General features: G+C 38.9%; 1 protein-coding gene across 5 annotated transcripts in view; it reads left to right on the plus strand.

The window, feature by feature from the left end:
- The window catches only part of Chd6 (chromodomain helicase DNA binding protein 6), a 178,089-nt gene that overhangs the window by 81,374 nt on the left and 76,419 nt on the right, over positions 1–20,296 (plus strand). For 4 of the 5 annotated variants that reach the window (XM_038332118.1, XM_038332120.1, XM_038332121.1 and 1 more), the window contains exons 6-10: positions 11,049–11,111; positions 11,892–11,950; positions 12,561–12,678; positions 16,948–17,034; positions 17,210–17,344. In XM_038332118.1, coding sequence (XP_038188046.1) covers positions 11,049–11,111; positions 11,892–11,950; positions 12,561–12,678; positions 16,948–17,034; positions 17,210–17,344 — 462 coding nt within the window. Of the gene's footprint in view, positions 1–8,122; positions 8,184–11,048; positions 11,112–11,891; positions 11,951–12,560; positions 12,679–16,947; positions 17,035–17,209; positions 17,345–20,296 lie in introns of those variants that run through there. The other variant, XM_038332122.1, reaches the window with a different exon arrangement.

Below are 20,296 nucleotides of genomic sequence, written 5' to 3' on the forward strand. Positions count from 1 at the left end.
TCTATGCTGCAAAAGCACTTTAGTATAATTAGCCCTGTCACTGTCCTTTGAATACCTGCCAACTTGTGGGGTTTTTTTGATTTGTTTTGTTTTGTTGTTGTTTTTTCTTTCTTTCTCCTAAACCACGAGCTACTTTAGAGACAGGTTTGTTCTTTAAGCCCCAGGAGCTCTCTGTAGATGAAACCTCTCGAAGCACTTTCTGTCTTCTGTTGTAATGTTACTGTTTTGTTATTTACAGTGTTGAATCAGTTGGAACCCTTGAACCACTCACAGCTTGTGATGGGTTTTCATTTCTTTTGCTATACTGTTTTTGGTATCACCATTGTTTCTCCTGTTAATCGGATTAAAAACTTGCAAAACAGAATCAGCTTTTAATTTTTCGTAATTTTTACTTAGGTATAGCTTTGTGTTAGTAATTAGTATATTCTTGTATGCCATTTTATGCATATATGTAGTTAATGAATATATTCAAACTCATTAGGTAAATAGCTATATTTTCTTTTTATTTCTGTTTGACTCCTAGGTTAAAAGACAGGAAAGATTATTTTGCTTTGCCAGGCTTATGTTTTCTTCATTTTCTGATACTCACATTATTTTTCTTAGTGGTGCTCATGCTGCTTACTATAACACTCGCTGTGCCTTTAGACAGACCTCCGTTTGCCAGATTCCTTCCTGCTGTTTGGTGTTGCTGTGCCTGTGGACCTGATTTCAAACCATGGCCTTGCTTTGCGCTCTGTATATTGGGTTCCTTCCACTCTTAGGCAGTGTGCTAGCTAGTTTATGCCAACTTGACACAACCTTGAGTCATCGGAGAAGGATCCTCAATTGACAATGCCTCGGTAGGTCAGGCTGTAAGTAAATCTGCAGGGCATTTTCTTAACTAGTGATAGAGGAGAACCCAGCCCACTGCGGATTGGGTCATCCCTGGGCTGGTAGTCTTTGGTTCTACAAGACAGCAGGCTGAGCAAGCCATGGGAGCAAGTCAGTAAGCAGCCTTCCATGGTCTCTGCTTCAGTTCCTGCCTCCAGGACTTTGCCCAATTTGAGTTCCTACCCTGACTTCCTTCAGTGGTGAACAGTCATATGGAAGTGTGAGCTAAATGCACCCTTTCTTACCCAAATTGCTTCGGTCATGGTGCTTCGTCACAGCAGTAATAACCCTAACTAAGATGGCCAGGTTTGCTGGTTTCCTGTCTTCTCTTTTTTTACACGTTCTCTTCAGTCTGTTTCCTCTGGCTTCTACTGTCCTCCTCTGCTCAGGTACGTGGGCAAATCAGCACAGCTCTCTCTTCATTCCCTGATGCAGATCTCTGTTCTTCCTAATCTGGTTCCAGACTGGTTGTCCCAAATTACTAGGGGAGTTGCTGCTCTCTTGCACACTTCCTAACTGCTGATATCAGACATGATGAACTAAGGATGGAGACAGAGCAAAAGGAGTCCAAGAATGGCAGAATGACTGCTTGAGCTCCTGTATAAACACATACTGTGTCCTCAGTGTCCTCATTTAGTGTCCCATCAGCCATTGGGGCCTAACTAAACCCTCATCTGGTCTCACTTTGTAAACGCTTTACTGGACTTATAGTTACTGCCATAGTAAGCATTTCTCTGACATCCTAAGACAAATGTATTCATTCATCGTGTCTCCTTTTCCTGGAGAGCTGGGAGCAAGCGCAGAACCACTTTTGAGCTCTCTGTGGCACTCAGTGAAGATTCGATGATTTGAAACAAGTTTTACTTCTTGCTAGACCCATCTTTATTGCTAGCTAAAGAGAATTATGTGGCATGATTAGTTGTGGTGGGAGTAAATGAGATTTTAAATTTGGGAGATTTTCTTTGAGTATAAAATTTCTAAATGATAGGAGTCTCTGATACACCAGGGTATGAATTAAAATGGTCTTCTCTGAAGGATGATTTGAGAAAATGAAGTATTTAAGAGCAGATGGTTTTTATGGGAGTGTTCGACAGGCAAATTTAAGTGATGTCTGTGTATCTGTGTAAACTGAATGTTTAGACACGTGTGACCTTGCTTATACACAAACTAAGTTTAGGGGAAAAAAGATCCTGATAATGCATTCTCTTCTTTCTTTGATAAATATTTTAAGAATGCAAATTTTTAAATACCCTTTTCTTTCTATTAAATGGACAAGGAAAGAAAAAAGGAAAACCCTGTTCTTTATTATCTGATAGTATCTGGTTTTTTTTTTTCTACCTGCACGATAGCTGCACCCAAATCTACTCTTTCAGCCAGTAGTTGCGGCTCCTTTGTTACTGCCCAGACAGTTCCACTGATGTGCCTCTTGCTGCTGCTACCAAATGTAATTTTTAACTAAATATCGTTCTAGTTACGAATAAAGCTCAGGACTCAGAGGCTGGGATGAAAACCTGCTAGCTCAAAGAGAGTGAGCAGCAGCTAGCTGACCTTCCTCTTTGCCAGTGTCTCAGAAAGAGTGCATCCTTCCTCCCTGCCAAACCAAAAAGACAGCCACATTCAAAAGTCCCTCCCTACTACTTCTGTACGTCTCCCTATCCATCATCCAGACTCCCTCTGACTCTGCATGATTACTTCCTGTCTTCTGGCTCCTCCTCCTGTCCCAAGGTTGATTTTATTTAATTAACACAAATGCATGCTTGTAGTTCACAGTGTGATAGTATATCCTGCAACAGGTCTCTGTATAACACAGGCCTAAAACTTAAAGTCATGTCCCAGCCTCCCTGAGAGGGCTGGAATTATAGATGTATGCCACCATACTTGGCTTGAACCTTAGTGTTTTGGTAATCGCTACTGATTTTTTAATTTTTAATATTTTACAGTTCAAGTCCATTTATATAACTTTTTAAAAGTTCATCATTCAGAGGTGCTGTGCTTATGGATAACAAAATTCTGAATAAGTTTAGATAAATGAGAAGTTTGTAGTTATTTTTTTCTGGTGGGCCAGAGATTTGAGAAAGGCATAGCCAGATGACTTCTGTTTTGTTACCTGAGTGTTGGTTATGTCTTAAATGTTTTGTTATAACTGTGTCTTTTAAAAGGCAGGACATTAATTCTTCTGGTGCTGATCCCCCAAATGATAAGAAATTACATTGGAATTTAATTTCCAGTCCTTTGAACTTGAAAGTTTCTTATAATGAATGTTTTAAACCTTATAAGAGTAAAACGCTGTGCTTTCCTCATCTGTGTATTAACATGTCTTTACTTTTGATCTTAGTAAATAAAATACTCTGCTGAGAATCTTGTCGTTAGAAAATCTATTGCCTGCTCTCATTTTGTTAGGTTACAAAATAAAAAAGGATATTTCGAACAGTTGACAGTAGAAAAAGAAAACACTTTTCCGGTATGCATGTGCACCCATGAATGCTTCCTGCTAATCTGGCTACGCAGGACTTGGACAGCTTACAGCTGGAGAGGTTAGACCACTAATATCATGGAGGCACACGTGGCACTGGAACAGCAGCTGAGAGCTTGACAGCTTCATCTGTAGGCAGGGGGTGGATGGCGTGTGTTTTTTAAACTTTAGAGTTCACTCCCAACAGCACACTTCTTACAACAAGGCCATACCTATTCCAAGACCATACCTCCTAATCCTCCCAAATAATCCAAACTAGAGACTAAGCATGCATATATATGAGCCTATGGGGGCCATTCTTCTTCAAACCACTACATGTGGGTATGTGGAGAGAAAACAGTTAAAGATTACATTAGGATCTTTGGTTGGAGCACCTGAAAAGGTAGAGTTTCCTTTAACTCAGATGGGAAAGAACTCTTGATTGAGGGATTAGGATTTAGGCACTGGAGACTTGTTAATGTATTAGACCAAGAATTAATTTTTAGAAATTTTAATTTAAAATACCTTAAGATAGCTAAGTAGAGATATAATATAAATGCAAGAAATAATTAGAATCTGCAGTCTGGAAAGAAGTTTTAATCTGGGATGTGTGAATTTGGCAGGCTTCACAATACAGCTAGTATTTAAAATCATGAGACTAGATGTAATCACTTCAAAATTAGTGTAGGCCCCTCCCCTCACCACCTCCCCCAAAGGGTGAAGGAGGAGTGGAAAGAAAGAAACCTTAAAACGAATCTTCCTGCACCTTGTTAGTATGAGTTAATACCAGAAAATTTCCCCTCTGGGCGAGGTACAATAGGTAAGATGGGCAGAAAAGGAGTTGTTATTTTTAAAGACATCTACTACCTGTGGAGATAGAAATTAGCTGAGTTAATAATTGCAGGCAGTGAAGAGCAAGTCTTAGGTGAGCTGACAGTCGCTAGTTTTCTTCTCTGGAGGCACTTGGTTCTGAGACCTGAGGGTCAGGATTGGCCCAGAGCAAGACCGTATTCTAGGATTGAGAGGAGCACTCAGAGCTAGACAGTGATTGGCGTATCCAGAGCTAGTGAAATGATTGTGGCCTAAAGCAAAGGTGCTCTACTTAAGTGAGATTTTGGGGTCTTACATATTGTGAAGCTATAAAATTTGAGTTTGTCTTCTGGCAAAAGGCCCAGCTTCCTATGCTGCCCCAGGTTCAGCAAGATACTTGTTGAAATCCTCCTGCTGTAGACATTTTTTGTTTCATTTTACCAGTCCTACACTTGTATATTTAATCTTAGCACTCAGGAAGCTGAAGCAGAAGGATCATAACTTTGAGGGCAGCCTGGTCTATGTAGCAAGACTCTTAAAAACAAACAAAGATGGATGGCCTACCACAAAAAGTCTGACTTTCACTTGAGATATTTGTTAGATTGTAACATCTTTAGGGTTATAGAATACAAGGATCAACTGAAACTCTTTATGGGCATGTGAATCGGGGCTTAAGAACTGACAGTCTTTCTCAGTATGACCATGGACACTTGTACTCTAGGAACAGGTAAAACTGTTTGGATAGTTTGGGGAGGTTTGAATTTTCTTTTATTCCTCTCTTGTCTTCCTTTCTTGGGATACATCTTAACAGTCCCCAGTACTGACCCAACTCAACTGACTAGATGGGGGTCATCGATCCTTTCCTCCTTTGTCTAAGAAAAGATGGGAAACGTTGTGATAGACATTATTATTTGGAACTGTTATATTCTTTATCCTGGGTATCCAACATAGAATAAGAAATAACTAGATGTTCCTAGAAAACAAACTTAGCACAGATGCTGAGGTAACCAAAACAGAACTTGAAAATAACTATGGATGATATATTATGGGAAAGATGGGTAAGGTAAATTTCCAGTAGAGAATTGGGTCTTTTATGACAACCAAGTCAACCGTCTAGAATTATGAAAAGAATCTTCATTATACAGTAGACAAATTTAAAAGTTGGTTAGATACAGTAGAAGATAAGACTAGTGAATATGAAGACATCAATGGAAAATTTTCTAAATACAGTACAGCTCCAACAGAGCAAAGTATGAGAGAGAAGCAGGATTCAGTAAAAGGCATTTCTGACTGTATTCTAGGCAGAGAAGAAACTGGAGCAGAGCAGCATTTGAAGATAGAATTAATGACTAAGAGTTCAATAAACTGATGACAGTATTAGCCAATAGACTCACAGTCTGGTGAACCTTAAGAAGGAAAAGTATATGAAGAAAATTTTTCCCTAAAAGGTTATATCTTGCACTTTGGAAACAAAGGGTGACATTTAAAGAACTATTAGAGGTAAAATCATAGCTAATATCATATTAAATATTTATGCAATATTTAATATATTTCCTCAAAATTTTGGAGTAAAAAGATTCTCTATATAATCATATTTTATAATCTGTAAACCATAATTTATATTCCCAAACACACTGGAAAGCAAAGAAGAAATAAAATGTTGGGGCTGTGGAGAAAGCTTAGTTGGCAGGTGCTTGCTTTTCAAGCTTGAAGGCTCATTTTGGATCCCCAGCACCCAAGTAAAAGACTGGTGGTTTTTTGATTTGTAACCATAGTTTCTAGGGAAGGGACAGAAACAAGCAGATCCTGAAAACTTGCTGACTAGCCGGTCTAGCTAGTCTGTGGACTCCAGGCTCACTGAGAGACACTGTCTCTAAAAAACAAGCTCAAGAGCATCAGTCTGACCTCCATGTGCGTGCATATATGTACACACAAACACATAATAAGACACTTACACCGAAGAAATAAACAGTTGAAAGATTACAATGGAATATATAACTGACATTAGTTATAAATGAACGACTGTAGAAAATTCAACAAGATTCTAGAAGCCATTAGGATTAATAAATGTTGCCAGGAAATAGCACACACCTGTAGTCCCAGCACTTGGGAGGCAGAGGCAGGTGTATCTCTGAGTTCGAATGGCACCCAACGTGGATAACTGAATCCACAGAAAGCCTGAGAAAGCTTGGTAAAGAATAGAGTAAAGCATATTTTCTTGGTAGCAGCATTTCTCGGGTCTGCTCTGCTTGCTAGAGGCAAGCAAGCACTCTCACTTAAGAGAGGCTTCCTGACTCAGCTTTAGGTGCAAAACCCTGAAGCTCTTTTAAGAGGTCCTGCCACGAAAAACTTAAATGGTGTTGATGAAAAGCTGAATGCATGCTTTTCAGTTTTCAGCAGTAGCAGGAAAAAAGCTGCGCTGTTTTAAAATGCTGGCTTTCTGGGCCATCCTGCCAGGGCAAACTCTGACTCTTTCAGGCAGGCGGTCTAAGGAGGATTTGAGTGTGATCTGTGAACAGAATGCTGCAGCTCGCTTGCTGGCAGGGACCTTGAAACGCCATAGAGTTGTGGCAATAAAAATGGCTACAGCAGGTAGCTCCGCAACGAGGCTGGAAAACTAAAGAATGGGCTGGATTCAGCCGTCAAAGCCATGGCTTTAATCCTCTCTATAAAGACTCATGTGGTCAGAAAAAGAGAGATGTAATACAGTAAAGGGAGATTCAAAGACAAAACCTCTAAATGGTTTACAGTGTGTTAAAAATATATGCAGGCTAAAGGTTAAAGTTCTTAAAAGTAAAAAAAAAAAAGAAAGAAAAGAAAAAAGAGAGTAGTAGGGTGTGGTGGTACACACCTTTAATCCCAATTCCTGGGAGTCAGAGGCAGACAGATCTCTGTGAGTTCAAGGTGTAGTAGCACGCGCCTTTAATCCCAGGGCTGTGGAGGCAGAGACCAAGGGATCTCTGAAAGTTCAAGGACAGCCTGGTCTACAGAGTTATTCCAGAACAAAGATATACAGAGAACCTGTTTCAAAAAATAAAAGTAAAAATAAACAAAATAGAGCTTAAAATAAAGCCGCACAAAGATGGAAAATACACAGAGAATCTTGATACTGTATGCTATTATGCTCTCTTTGAATTGCTTGAATGCTGAGTAAGGAGCAACAGCTGCTAAAAGATATTTGTTTATAAATGCTGCTGAACTAATCCAAGATACATATTTTGAAAATACCTTGACTTCAATATTTGGATCTAAGGTTATGATACTTTGGAAAACGTTCTTCTTTTGTTTTCACAGAGAATGAGATTTTGTGGATTGCTTCTATCCCAATATTACGGTATTATCTATTGATCACGCCCTCCTGAAAGGTTGCTGTGAACACCCTCAAAAATTACTTCATTCAACTGCTGACTGAGATGAACCTAGCAGACAGGTTATACCATGAAAGACCTAAATAACAGCACCCCTATTCAGCACGAAGCAGTTTGGAGATAAAAAAAAAAAAACTGCCCCCATATTCCCAAATATTGTTTATAAATGTTCTTTTACATTTAAAGGGGGAGATAATATAGATATAAATAATTTGAATTGATATGAATCTTGGTTTACTGATACTAATTTAAGGTCAATCTTGTTATATGTATTTCTGATATTGATTAAGGTATTGTGATTGTGTAGTTCATTTAAAAATGTAATGTATAATCAGGAAATACATGTTGTTAATGGATAATCATCGATAATAGTCAAGCTTGTAGTCATGTTACTTAGATTTTCTAGATATATAGAAATATATTTCAGTTAGATAGGCATTCTACATATCTTTCAAAGACTACAGAATATGGCATTTAATGTTTTAATAACTTAGGGCTTTTCATGACAATGAGACACGTCTGCTCCTGGCAGCACCAGTCTACTTCAAGAGGAAGATGGGCATCGAAGAGGCTCCTTATGGAGTTTGATAGCAATTTGGGCAAGAAACTGCTCTTGCCTGGACTGTTGCATAAACTGAACACAAAGAACCCACAGAGAGAGGACTGCTGAACTTGGCCTAAAGGTGAGATGGTCTTTCGGGGTTCCTGATTCATGAAAGAGTCTGCAAGACATTCTGCAGGACACAGCAGATAGTGACTGAACTGCCTTTGAAATTTCCTGCTTCATGGAAGTCTGCTGGATACTATGGGCCTGTAGACTGAAGATGGATGCCCCAATGGTACAGAGGAACTTTGGGTGACTGTCCAGGTAGCGAGATGTCTCAGTCATTTTTAGAGTTTTGGAAGTTGCTTACTTCTTATTTAATTAGGTAATATATCCTTCTTGAGTCTTTGATGGAGTTGAAGAATGGATAGTCATATTTATAGTTTTCCTTAGTTATGATAAAAGATAAAATAAATATAAATATTGTAACTGTAATTCTTGCTTGATAACTGTTTTGTTATATGAAATTTTACTATGTTAAAGTTAAAGCCTTTCTTTTTTGTTTAAACAGAAAAAGGGGAAATGATGGAGGACTCTCATTGGTTAATAAAGGAACTGCCTTGGCTTTTTGATAGGGCAGGATTTAGATAGGTGGAGTAGACAGAACAGAATGCTGGGAAGAAGGGAAGTTAATCTGACGCCATGCCTCTACTCTCTGAGATAGACGCCATGAAGCCAGCCGCCAGGTCATACATGCTGAATCTTTCCCGGCTTGTGGTGCTACACACATTACTAAATATGGGTTAAAGCAAGATGTGAGAATAAGCTAGTAAGAGGCTGAAACTAATGGGCCAGGCAGTGTTTAAATGAATACAGTTTGTGTGTTGTTATTTTGGGGTATAAGCTAGCTAGCCGGTGGCCAGGAGCTGGGCGGTGGGACATGGCCTGCAGCTTCTATTACAAGTCAGGGCTACACAGAGAAATCCTGTCTTGAAAACAAAACAAAAAAAGCATTGATAAATGTGGATTTGACTAAGTGTTGCATTTAGTAGCATCTGTTTTATATGATTTAGTAGCAATATGAAATCAGAAGGGTAGAATTGAATCCTTCAGATTTTCCTCTGTCCTTCACACACATACAAGGGAAACAGGCAGGCAGATTATAAAGGTTTATTGGCATCTTAGCCAAGGGCCAAGGCTGAGGTTCAGGGAAAGATTACCACAGAGGAAATACTCAGATTCCTAGGGCCATCTGCTGCCTGCTTGATGAGCACCATACTTCACTGCCATGCCGTCTCTCTATTCTGGGAAGATCTTGATCTGAGATAGTTTAACAATATGTTTCCTAGGCCGGGCGATGGTGGTGCACACCTTTAATCCCAGCACTCGGGAGGCAGAGGCAAGCGGATCTCTGAGTTCGAGGCCAGCCTGGTCTACAAGAGCTAGTTCCAGGACAGGCTCTAGAAACTACAGGGAAACCCTGTCCCGAAAAACCAAAAAAAAAAAAAAAAAAAAAAAAAAAAAAAAAAAAAAAAAAAAAAAACAATATGTTTCCTGTAGTGGTATGGCCTTTGGGATAATTGAATATGAAGTTGATATGCAGCATAATCATCTTTCTGGAATGTTGCAGCTGGTCAGGTTGTTGTGAGCATTCTTTTCAGTACTGCTTCAAGTCTTAGATTGAAGTAGGTCTGGACAGATCATAGAACAAATGAATCCATTGAAAGGCGACTGCACAAGTCCAGAAAGAAGCTAAACCTAAGGGAGCTCAGATTCAGGATGTCCTTCCAAGACTGTTGTTTTCATGCTGATGTTTTGTATAATGAGTAATTATACATTTATTCGTTAAGATTTCATGGAGATTGGGGGCCTGGGAATTTTGGTGTGTGACTAGGATAGGAAGAAAGGAATTGAGTTTCAGTTGGGATTATCAGTGAAACAGCAGTTTAATAGAAATTATTACGCCTTGATTTTCTAGGTTATAAAAACTGTTTTCATGCGCTGTTTTATCCTGGTAAACTGGTAGTATATATCTTTCCTACCACGTCTACAACTATTATTCAGAAACCAAGAAATAGTAATTAACTTTGCTGAAGTCAGTAGGTGATAGGTATTAGAATTGGGATCTTTTGATTAGATTGTAAGACTCTAGGTTTCTTTTTTATTTTATTACATTTATTTGCCTATTTATTTGTATTGTGCGTATACATGCTGTGGTACATGGATAGAGGTCAGAAGTCAACTTGTGAAAGTTAATTCTCTCTGCTGTTGTGTCCTGGTATCAGAGTGCGTCCACCCCCACCCCAAGATTCTTTTCTATTATGCATCAAAATGTGTACGTTTTACAAAAATTGGAAGTCTTTGGAGCAGTTTTATTGGTTCTTTATTCTTACAGCCGAGAATCTCTTCTGCTTTACAATAACGGCTATGCCCAGAACTTAGAAACCTACTGTTTGAATTCTAGCTTTGCAAAATATTTGTGGACTTCTTAGGGGGGCTTTGGTACTCAAAGTCTGTGAACTTTTACATTTTTATTTAATTAATTGTGTGTGTGTGTGTGTGTGTGTGTGTGTGTGTGTGTGTGTGTGTACACATGCTCACACACTCAAGATCAGAGCACACTTTCGGAAGTCAGTCTTAGTCTTATTCCGTTGTGGGACCTGAGGATCTAAATCAGATGTTTAGGCTTGTGTTGCAAGTTTAACCCTCCAAGCTACCCTGCTAGTCCTGTACTCTGAGCCTTGAAGGAGGTAGTAGCTATGCTTTAACAAACTATGCATCCTTCATCTAAAGTGTTTTCAAATCTAAAATCTTTGAGTGTCTATGTGAAGGTAGATGAACAGTAGATTTCAGGATTTTGAATTACATTTATTCTGGTGGTAGTCTATACAGATATTCCAAAATCCAGAAATCTCTCAACTCAGAACCTCATCCTTCACTTAGAGTTATTCTCTCAGATGCTGTTTCTGGTAACCTTTTTTTTCTCTTAAATTTCTGTCTTCAGGAGCCTCCAGAAGATGACGCAAACATCATTGAGAAGATCCTGGCATCTAAGACTGTCCAGGAGGTTGGTGGCCCCTGTTTCATGTTTTCTGTCACTAGTAGACACTACCTCTGGAGAAGGATTTGCCTGGAGAACCAACTTTTCATCCTTGGCTAGTGTGAAAGTTTGTCAAGAACATTGTCACTGTGGAGGTTCTTAGGACACTAAGTTCTTAAATGTCTTAAGTGATCAGTTGATAGTTTTCTCCATTAAGATCCTAACATGTTTTTATCCCTTTGTGTGGTATCCCATAAAAGTCATCAGGGGCCAAGAAGATAAGAAATCCTAATGGGAAACAGTGGAGTTTTTCTTTACACATCTTGGGCTGCCCTAGGAATTCCTAAGAGAACGTTCCATGAGTGAGGCAGTATGTTGGTCCCAGTGTAGATGTAGCTCATCTTCTCTTAATTATAGACTTCTTTATTGTTGTTCTCATGTAGAGAGAATCAGGAGAGAGCCATGAATTTAAGTTACTTCTGCACCATGCTGTGGTCCTCACATTTCTGTATCCTGGGCTAGCCTGGACTAAAAGCTTTTTCCATGTGGACCTTGGAAAAATGTTAACAGAGTTCCCTTTTTGTACCCCTTACTCTATTGAGTAGCTGTTCATCTAGTTCTTGGAAAATTTAGAGTTAGGATTAGCTGTTTACTTGTAAGAAACAACCTGAAATAATAGGAATACTTTTCAGAAATCCTACTAAAATGAGGCAGAGGTATTAGTTCACCTGTTTGCCTGTTTTGTTTTGGCCTATATGGGTGAACTTCTTGGGGGATGGGCTGATAACTGTTTACTGTTGGTTACAGGTTCACCCAGGAGAACCTCCATTTGACCTAGAGCTGTTCTACGTTAAGTATAGAAATTTGTACGTCTATTTGATATTCTACTTGTATTTAAATTTTATATGAATAAAACTTTCTTTCCTATGACACTTCATTATCTTCTATGTTTTTATCAACTGGCCCCTAAGGCATGATCTTGACTCATTCAGGTTCATCTTAGTCAGTATTACTCATTTTGGGCTTCATGTAGAATCACCCAGAAAAATTTTAAAAACTACTAAAGCCTTCACTCTACCCAGGACCACTTGATCTATAGTCAGAGTGGGCCCTAAGGACTGACGTGCTTTTAAAGGCTCTGAGCATTTCCCATGTGCACCCGAGGTGGAAAAGCTGTTCTGTGGTGTATATTCTTTTTCCTTTTGCATTTCTCCCCTTTCTGCTACCTGTGTCCTTTTACTGGTGTTTATTGATAATTTGCTCATAAGTCTGCCCCTTTGTCTCCTCTGAGCCAGTTTTGGTGGAACCTGCAGAAAAATTAGTGATTTGAAGTCAATCCTATTGTTGCCGTTTAGGGAAAGGTCTTTCTAAGCAGTATCCAGCAGTGTCACAGTAGACACTTGCTACTTCTGTGTACAATGGTCATCCTTTTTATTGGGACCTTAATAGTATTTTTCTGTGTTTGTCCTTGGATAGTTCCTATTTACATTGTAAATGGGCCACAATGGAAGAGCTGGAAAAGGATCCCCGCATCGCACAGAAGATCAAGCGATTTAGGAACAAACAGGCCCAGATGAAGCACATTTTTACTGAGGTGAAGCAATGTGTATTGACTCATTTCACTGCTGCCTTTCTTTCTGCACTACACACTTAGGTGGGAAGCTCTATTGGCCAAGTCTGATATGATGCTAATAAAGAGAACAACATTCATTCTCTTAAAGTTTGAATGTAAACACAAAAGGCCAAAAATGTTAGAAAATGATTAAGCTTGAGAATTTCAAAACAAGAGAAAAGACTAGTGAGTTTCGTTGTTAAATCTGGGGTGGCTTTATGTCAAATGATACAACTGACATCTCACATAAATAGAAAATATGAGTATATAGCTTATATATTAATTTTCCCTAATTATGCACATGTGCATACTTGCATGGCAGAGGAATCTGCATATTTATACAGACACATAAGTTACATGTCTACACAGACATATGCCAAACAGCTTTCATATGAAAAGTACCAGATCTGAAATAAGTAGATATATATGCAGGGAATTTAGGAAAGGAAATGTTGGTCATTAGGCATTCCAGAACATGTAGCTTCACTAGAAACCAAAAGAAGTACAAATAAAATTAGAATCTTACAGTTTTGAAGTTTTATTGTTGTTGTTGTTTAGTTTTTTGTGGGGGGCAGGGTTTGTAACAGCCCTGGTTGTCCTGGAACTCTCTTTGTAGACCAGGCTGGCTTCAGACTCTTCAGAGATCCACCTGCCTCTGCCTCCCAAGTGCTGGGATTAAAGGTGTGCACCTCCACTGCCCATTGGAATCTTACAGTTTTTACTTTCAGATATTTGAGGGTTTTAAAGGCATTTAAAGCTGTTCTAGGTATTAACCATTATTGGGGACAACATAGTGAAGAGACACTGGCTTTCTTGTCCCTACTGTGAACATGACTAAGTCTGACCCATCAGATATCCCAAATTTGTTTTAGTCTAGTTGTCATTTATTTTAAAGAAACCATAAAGTCTTTGTATAAAGAATTAGCTATTTTAAAATATATTTATACTGATAATTAAAAAGCAAACACAGTGTTGAATAACAGGCTAAGTTATATATCATATAGAATAGGATACTATACATTTAGTGAGAATAATACTAAAGAAAATTATTGGTGCTTTGGAAATAAGCTTAATGTTATGAACTGATGTTAGTTAAAAAAAAAAAGCCAGGCTCCAACAGAACATTGGGCAATTCCATACTGGAGTGCAAGAGAAAAGAAACATCATAATAATACATAGAAAATGTTTTGAATAAATACATGATATCATGTTTTTCTGGTTGATAGAATTTTAACACTTTATTTTAAGATTTATTTATTTTATGTATATGGTGCATCAGATGCCATTATTGATGGCTGTGAGCCACCATGTGGTTGCTGGGAATTGAATTTAAGACTTCTGGAAGAACTGCCTATGCTCTGTAGTGCTCAGCCATCTCTCCAGCCCACACTTCTCTTCTTTCTTTTTCTTTCTTTCTTTCTTTCTTTCTTTCTTTCTTTCTTTCTTTCTTTCTTTCTTTCTTTCTTTCTTTCCTTTTTCTTGTAATATGTAATGTATAGATTTGTGCAGATAACTTTTGAAGGAAAGAGAAAATAAAAATACTCTTAAAACATAGTCTTATAGCCAGGTGGTGGTGGCACATGTCCTTAATCTCAGCACTTGAGAGGCAGGCAAATCCATGAGTTCGAGGTCAGCTTGGTCTACAGGGCAAGTTACAGGACCACTTAGGCTCAAGTACCATCAATTATAGTATATTGCTCATCTATTTTTCCAGCTGTGGTTCACATTGTGGTCCTTCTATTGATAAGTTGCTTCAGGATGATGTCATTTGGGATCCTTCTGATGTAATCTCATAGTTAGTGCTGGAGATTGTAGGTCAGTGCTGTGACAGTTTCCTAGAGTACTCAAGGCCCTGGGTTCAATCACACATACACACCCTCAATAAAACTGCAGTTTGATTCAGAGTCTCTGTGGTGGTTTAAAGCCCGTGAGAACTACTTTTTTGTAACATGTTCCTCCAAAATAGAGTTGGGGAAAGAAGGCGATGACTAAATGAGACGGGCCATCGTGAGCCCGTTGGGTAGTCTCTGTATTTCTTGGAACATTTCTTTCACACTTCTATTTTCGCAAGAGTTTGCAATGTAGTAACTTGTTTACACGTCTGGCTCTTCCATTTTAAGCCTTGTGAGACAGACAAACAGACAGACAGCCTATTTGTCACTGGAGCTAGGCATGGTATCAGTGCTCATTTTACATCCATTTCTTGCTTCAGACTCTTCAGCACTTACCCTTTTTAAAAAATAAATAAATCTAAACTTAGTAATGAAGCCTACACAATCCTCTGCTTTCTGATACAGTCCCACGGGAGTGACTTTTCCTTGGTTGCAGACGGGAAATTGTGTTGAGTGTGTCTTAGAATAGTATAACAGGAGTTTGTTCTGGTAGAAATGAAAATGCTTTTGTGTTATTGTTGTTTTGTAGATTGGTGTTTTGCCTAGGTCTATTTGCACTACTTGTGTGCCTGGTTCTCTCAGAGGCCGGAAAAGGGCATCAGATCTCCCAGAACTAGAGTTATAATTGTAAACTGCATTGTGGGTACTGGGAGTTGGACCTAGTTCCTCTGGAAGATCATCCAGTGCTCTTAACCATGAAGCTATCGCTAGTTCCAGGAATGAGCTTTTGAGAAGATTCGAGTACATCACAGAATTAAGGATGAGTAATAGTGGAGAGGATGTCAACTATTTGGTGTTTATATTAGTAACTTGGACAAATGATAATCTTGTGATATGAATAGAGATTTAATTTTGGGTTGATCATTTTCATGCTCACTATTTCCAACTGCTTTATGAGACATCCAAGGCATAGGTGAGAGAGACCCCTGCTCTAGAGTTCACACATACCACAGAAGTAAGTGCCTTCTGACTTGAAATCCACTCTGGAGACCCAGGCTTCTTGTCATATTAGTGTTAGGTGAACAGTGAGAAGTCAGAGTGCAGGCTTGTCTGGATGTCTAGGGTGACTGAGGTAGAGGAGCGAGTCAAGCGGCCTGCATTAGTGTGTCAGCGCTTTTATAGTTAGTTAGTAGACAAAATGATCGCACTGCCAGTTTAATTGCCCACAAATTTACTGCCTCTCAAGTCATTCTGCCTGGGCTGCATTGTGAAGAGTGCTGTTGTGCCTGGTGTTACCAGCCTTCAGCGTGATAGCATGTTCACTTGGATGTGAGCGCTTAGTGGGGGGCTTTGCTGCAGGAGGATTGGAGGTTGTGGTACAGGGATGGAATCATGACTGAGTCAGTGCAGAGGTTGGAAGTGGAATATGTAGTGGTCAGAACTTGTACTCTGAAGTCAAACTGCTAGGGCTTCTCGCAGACCTTGTACACACTCAGGCAGGGTAGCCTTGGACCACTTGCATAAGCCACTGCTGATTCAGTGTGTTCATATGTATATAGAAGGACTCTGAATAGTGTTTGCCTTGAGAACACTTAATGGAGCAGTTGTTGTTTTCAACTTCATGGAGATATAATTAGCAATATTTGCATAAATTTTAGGTGTACAACTTAATGTTTTGATGAGCATACACAACATGAGTATACATGTAGTTAAGCTATTTAAAATTGTGTCCCAAACTGTGTTTTTAGCTACTGCTGTGTCATACTTTGATCTCCAGATGATTTATTTTACCTAGCTATGTATGAGTACATACATAAATATGTACACGTACCTTTGCCCGCCATCTCTCCTCTCGTGGAGGCATAAAGTACTTACAGCACCTGTTCAGTAAGAATTAGCTGACAGCATTTTGCAGAGTTTAAGACACATTACTAGTCTTAAATGTGACCTAATTCAGCCTTTTTGGAAGCATAAAATGCATAAAATATATAAGAAAATAAATACAAGGTATATACCTCGGTGGATTTTTACAAAATAAAACTTGTAACTACTACCTAAATCAGGAAATAGGACTTTATCAGTATTAAGAAAAAGAAATTCTCATTTAAAGTCACCAAAGAACAGTGAGCTATAAGACAGAGGGTATCCTTCTGCTGACTTTGGAATATTACTATAGAAGGCCTTTCTTGGCCCTGGTTCAACCTCTACAATGGTTGGATCCTTTAAATTTAGTCATGAAAAGTAAGATTTGAGGACAGTCTTCTAGCATGTCTGTGAAATGACTTGTTCTCAAGCACTTTTCTTCTTTGTTTTCAGATAAGAGTCCAGAGTAGGGGCAACTTAAAAATAAACCCTGGTTGTTAAGAGTTGCAGATAGAAAGCTACACTACACATCTTAACTGTATTCTATTTGCCTTAGCCTGATGAAGACTTGTTCAATCCAGACTATATAGAAATTGACCGTATCTTAGAGGTGGCCCACACCAAGGATGCAGAAACGGGGGAGGTAGGTGTGTTGCCATTTTTCTTTCATAAAATTCGTCCTTTCTTCCACACTCACTGCTTGTCTTGTCAACAAATGATCTTTGTTTTAATGGCACTTATGTGTTCTCATGCAGGGTGGGTTTTCTGGGCCTGGCAAAGAATGGCTGGTTACCAAGTTTCTTGAATTTTCCCATCAGGAAGTGACACATTACCTGGTGAAATGGTGCTCCCTGCCATATGAAGAAAGCACATGGGAGCTAGAAGAAGATGTGGATCCTGCAAAAGTTAAAGAATTTGAGTCTCTACAAGTTCTCCCTGAAGTTAAGCACGTGGTAATGTGTCTGTGTGTCTGTCTGACACCTCTTGTAACATGTAAACTTTTAAACTTAGAAATTAAGATGCGTATTTGGCTGGGTCATGGCTTCTTCTCTTGATGCTCTCTCCCCTTGACAAACTTCATCTACATCCTGATCAGCACTTGCTCTGAACTCTGTTTAATGTGTGTAACATGTAAAAAGCTTGGGTGTGGACTTGTACTTCTTGGTGTTCATCTATCCTTTGGCACCAGTAACATGGAATGCAGAAGAGATGATATGGAACTCTGCAGTGTCTTTCCTAATCTCTGTTTTGAATCTCTTGCTCCCTCAGTAGTCTTTGTTTTATAATCCCCCATCCCCACTCCAGTAGAATATTCTTAAGGTCCTTGATGGTCCTTAGTAGATCCCTGGAACCTCAAGGCAAAGGTTTTTGAGGTAGGTTTATTTGCTCTTCTGATTTTAGGTCATTTGTACATGGAGTACCAAACAATTAAAAGGAGGCAGAATTGGATTCAACTTGTTAGGGTAGAACTAACTTGGGAAGAGCAGTTGTTAAGGAAGGTTGTAACCAGAGACTACACTTTCGTTTCCCAGATGCCCAGACCCGAATAATCACAGAGAAACTATATTAACTGTAACACTGTTTGGCCTATTAGCTCCGGCTTCTTAATAACTAACTCTTACATCTTAAATTAACTCATTTCTATTAACCAATGTATTACCAAGAAGCTGTACTGTTAAGGTTCCAGTGTCTGTCTCCTTCGGCAGCTACATAGCATCTGCCTGACTCTACCTTCTTTCCTCCTCTATCTCTGCTTGGATTTCCTGCCTTGCTATATTCTGTCCTGCCGTAGGCCAAAGCAGTTTCTTTATTAACCAATGGTAATAAAACATATTCACAGCATATAGAGGGGAATCCCATATCAGAAGGTGACTGTAGGCCTTAATGAACTGTTTCTTTTTTTAAATCACCATTTTCATATAAAAATATCCAGTTACTTAATTTTGCATCTAATTTTTGCATCACTGGTGGGAGTAGGAAGACTAGATTAAGTGTAGCTCCCTGTCAGAGTCCATTTAAGAGCAGTGTTTGTTTTTGGTATAATAGCAATTGGAGATATATGGAAGCATCTGAAGATGCAGACTTGCCATTAGAAACTCACACAGCTCACAGTGTGTTCTCTAAATAGTTGACAAGCTCCCTTTTAGCTCTCCATTATATATGTATTCTAGTTATTCTTTTAATTTGTCAGTCATTTACTAAGCATGATAAAGGTTGATGTGTGTGTGATCCCATAAAGAAAACAATGTACAGGCCAGGAGCCCAGTCTAAAGGAAAGAGTACATGCACATGGAAAAATACAGCACCCCTAACTGTGATGAGAAGCATGATACACAAAGCATTGTGGGAGCAGAGGTTCATTCTGAGGCTAATTTACCATCTACAAGTCATCAGAATCCCAACCCATTCTCTCAGCAAGCTCCCACTGGGCAGGAAGGAGGAGTTCTCAGGTGATGTCAGGTGATTGCACTCTCCTTCACTACTTTGCATGTGTGAGGCTGTGACACTGTTTTCTCAGTGAGCTAGTGTCCTTTTAGACTTGTCTCCTTTTCCTAATTGATTTGTTTGCACTGAAAATGTGCATTTTGAAATTTTATCTCAAAAATTCTAAACTGAAATGGAAACTATACATAAAGGGTAAATTACCTTTAAAAACAGTGCTTTTGCAAAAGAACTCTTGTTGTGGGTATTGAAATTGAGACCTTACCTGTCTTGGTGAACAGGACATTCAGTGTCTGAACAAAGGACGATCCAGAGAGGTGAGTGGTTCAGAGAGGATGCTGCTGCACGAGGGTGCTCCTGAGCCAGCCATGAGCTTTCAGTAAGGTCCCTCAAATGGCCTCTGCAGTACTGAGAGCCAGTGATCGAATTAACAGAGGGAGAGAAGCTTCCAGATAATCCTCCACCTTACCTTGTAATGAACCCCCAATGGACAGGGTGGCTTGGGCTTTAGGGATCTGGGCTGAATGGTTCTGAAAACAAAAGGACAGAGTAGCTGCTGAGTACAGGGTGTGTTTGTTCAGAGCTATTTCTATAAAATACATTGGCATGTTAAGTTTTCTCTTTTATTTCTAAAACATCTATAACTGTGTTGCTGCTAGCATTCAACGGTCCCATTTCAAAGTGCTTAGTCTAACACAGCTGAAGTAATCTCTAGGCGAGCTGTCACTTCTGTCTTTCTGGAATGTCATGGATAGCTTAGACTCAACTCCAAGTACGAGTGACATAGTGGAAGTAATTTTTCAGATATCACATACAAATGTCTTAGCGTCCGTTAGCAACAGATTTTAGATGTAAGCTTTATTGTAGAAGTAATTCAAAGTAAAATTACAAAAGACTAAAAAATTGCTGTATAGAAAAACAAAAAATCTAGTCTCTTATTTCTGATGCCTAAGAATTCTTTTTAAGATCTTAAATGTCAGTTTAGAGACTCAGTTTGTTTGTAAGCTAAAAAGTTGTTTCTTTGTATAAATAAGAAACTAAAGCCTAAATAAATAAATTTGTGGGTACAAAAGCTCAATGGATAAAGATTTAAATAGTCTCCCAAATAAGTAAGCACTGTCATTTTAATTGAAATTCTAATAATTTTTAAAAACTTGATTCAAAACTTATACAGAATAGTAAGCTAGAGTTCAAAAGCCATTGTATGTATTATGTGCACACATGCTATCTTCCTCTATTGCTATTTATGTTATTGTTTACTTACCCATTTAATGGGAGCGGGGCGAGCTTACCACTTCACTAACCTGGCTGACCAAAAAGCTCCAAAGATTAACCCATCTATGTCTCATCCCTCCTCATCAGGCACTACCACTAAAGTTTTGCATGACCATGCCTGACTTTTTGTGGGTGTACTAAAGATCCAAATTCAGGTGTTCGTGCTTACATGGCGAGTACTTCACCCA

This window comes from Arvicola amphibius, chromosome 5 (genome assembly GCF_903992535.2).
Source record: "Arvicola amphibius chromosome 5, mArvAmp1.2, whole genome shotgun sequence".
NCBI classification, from domain to species: domain Eukaryota; kingdom Metazoa; phylum Chordata; class Mammalia; order Rodentia; family Cricetidae; genus Arvicola; species Arvicola amphibius.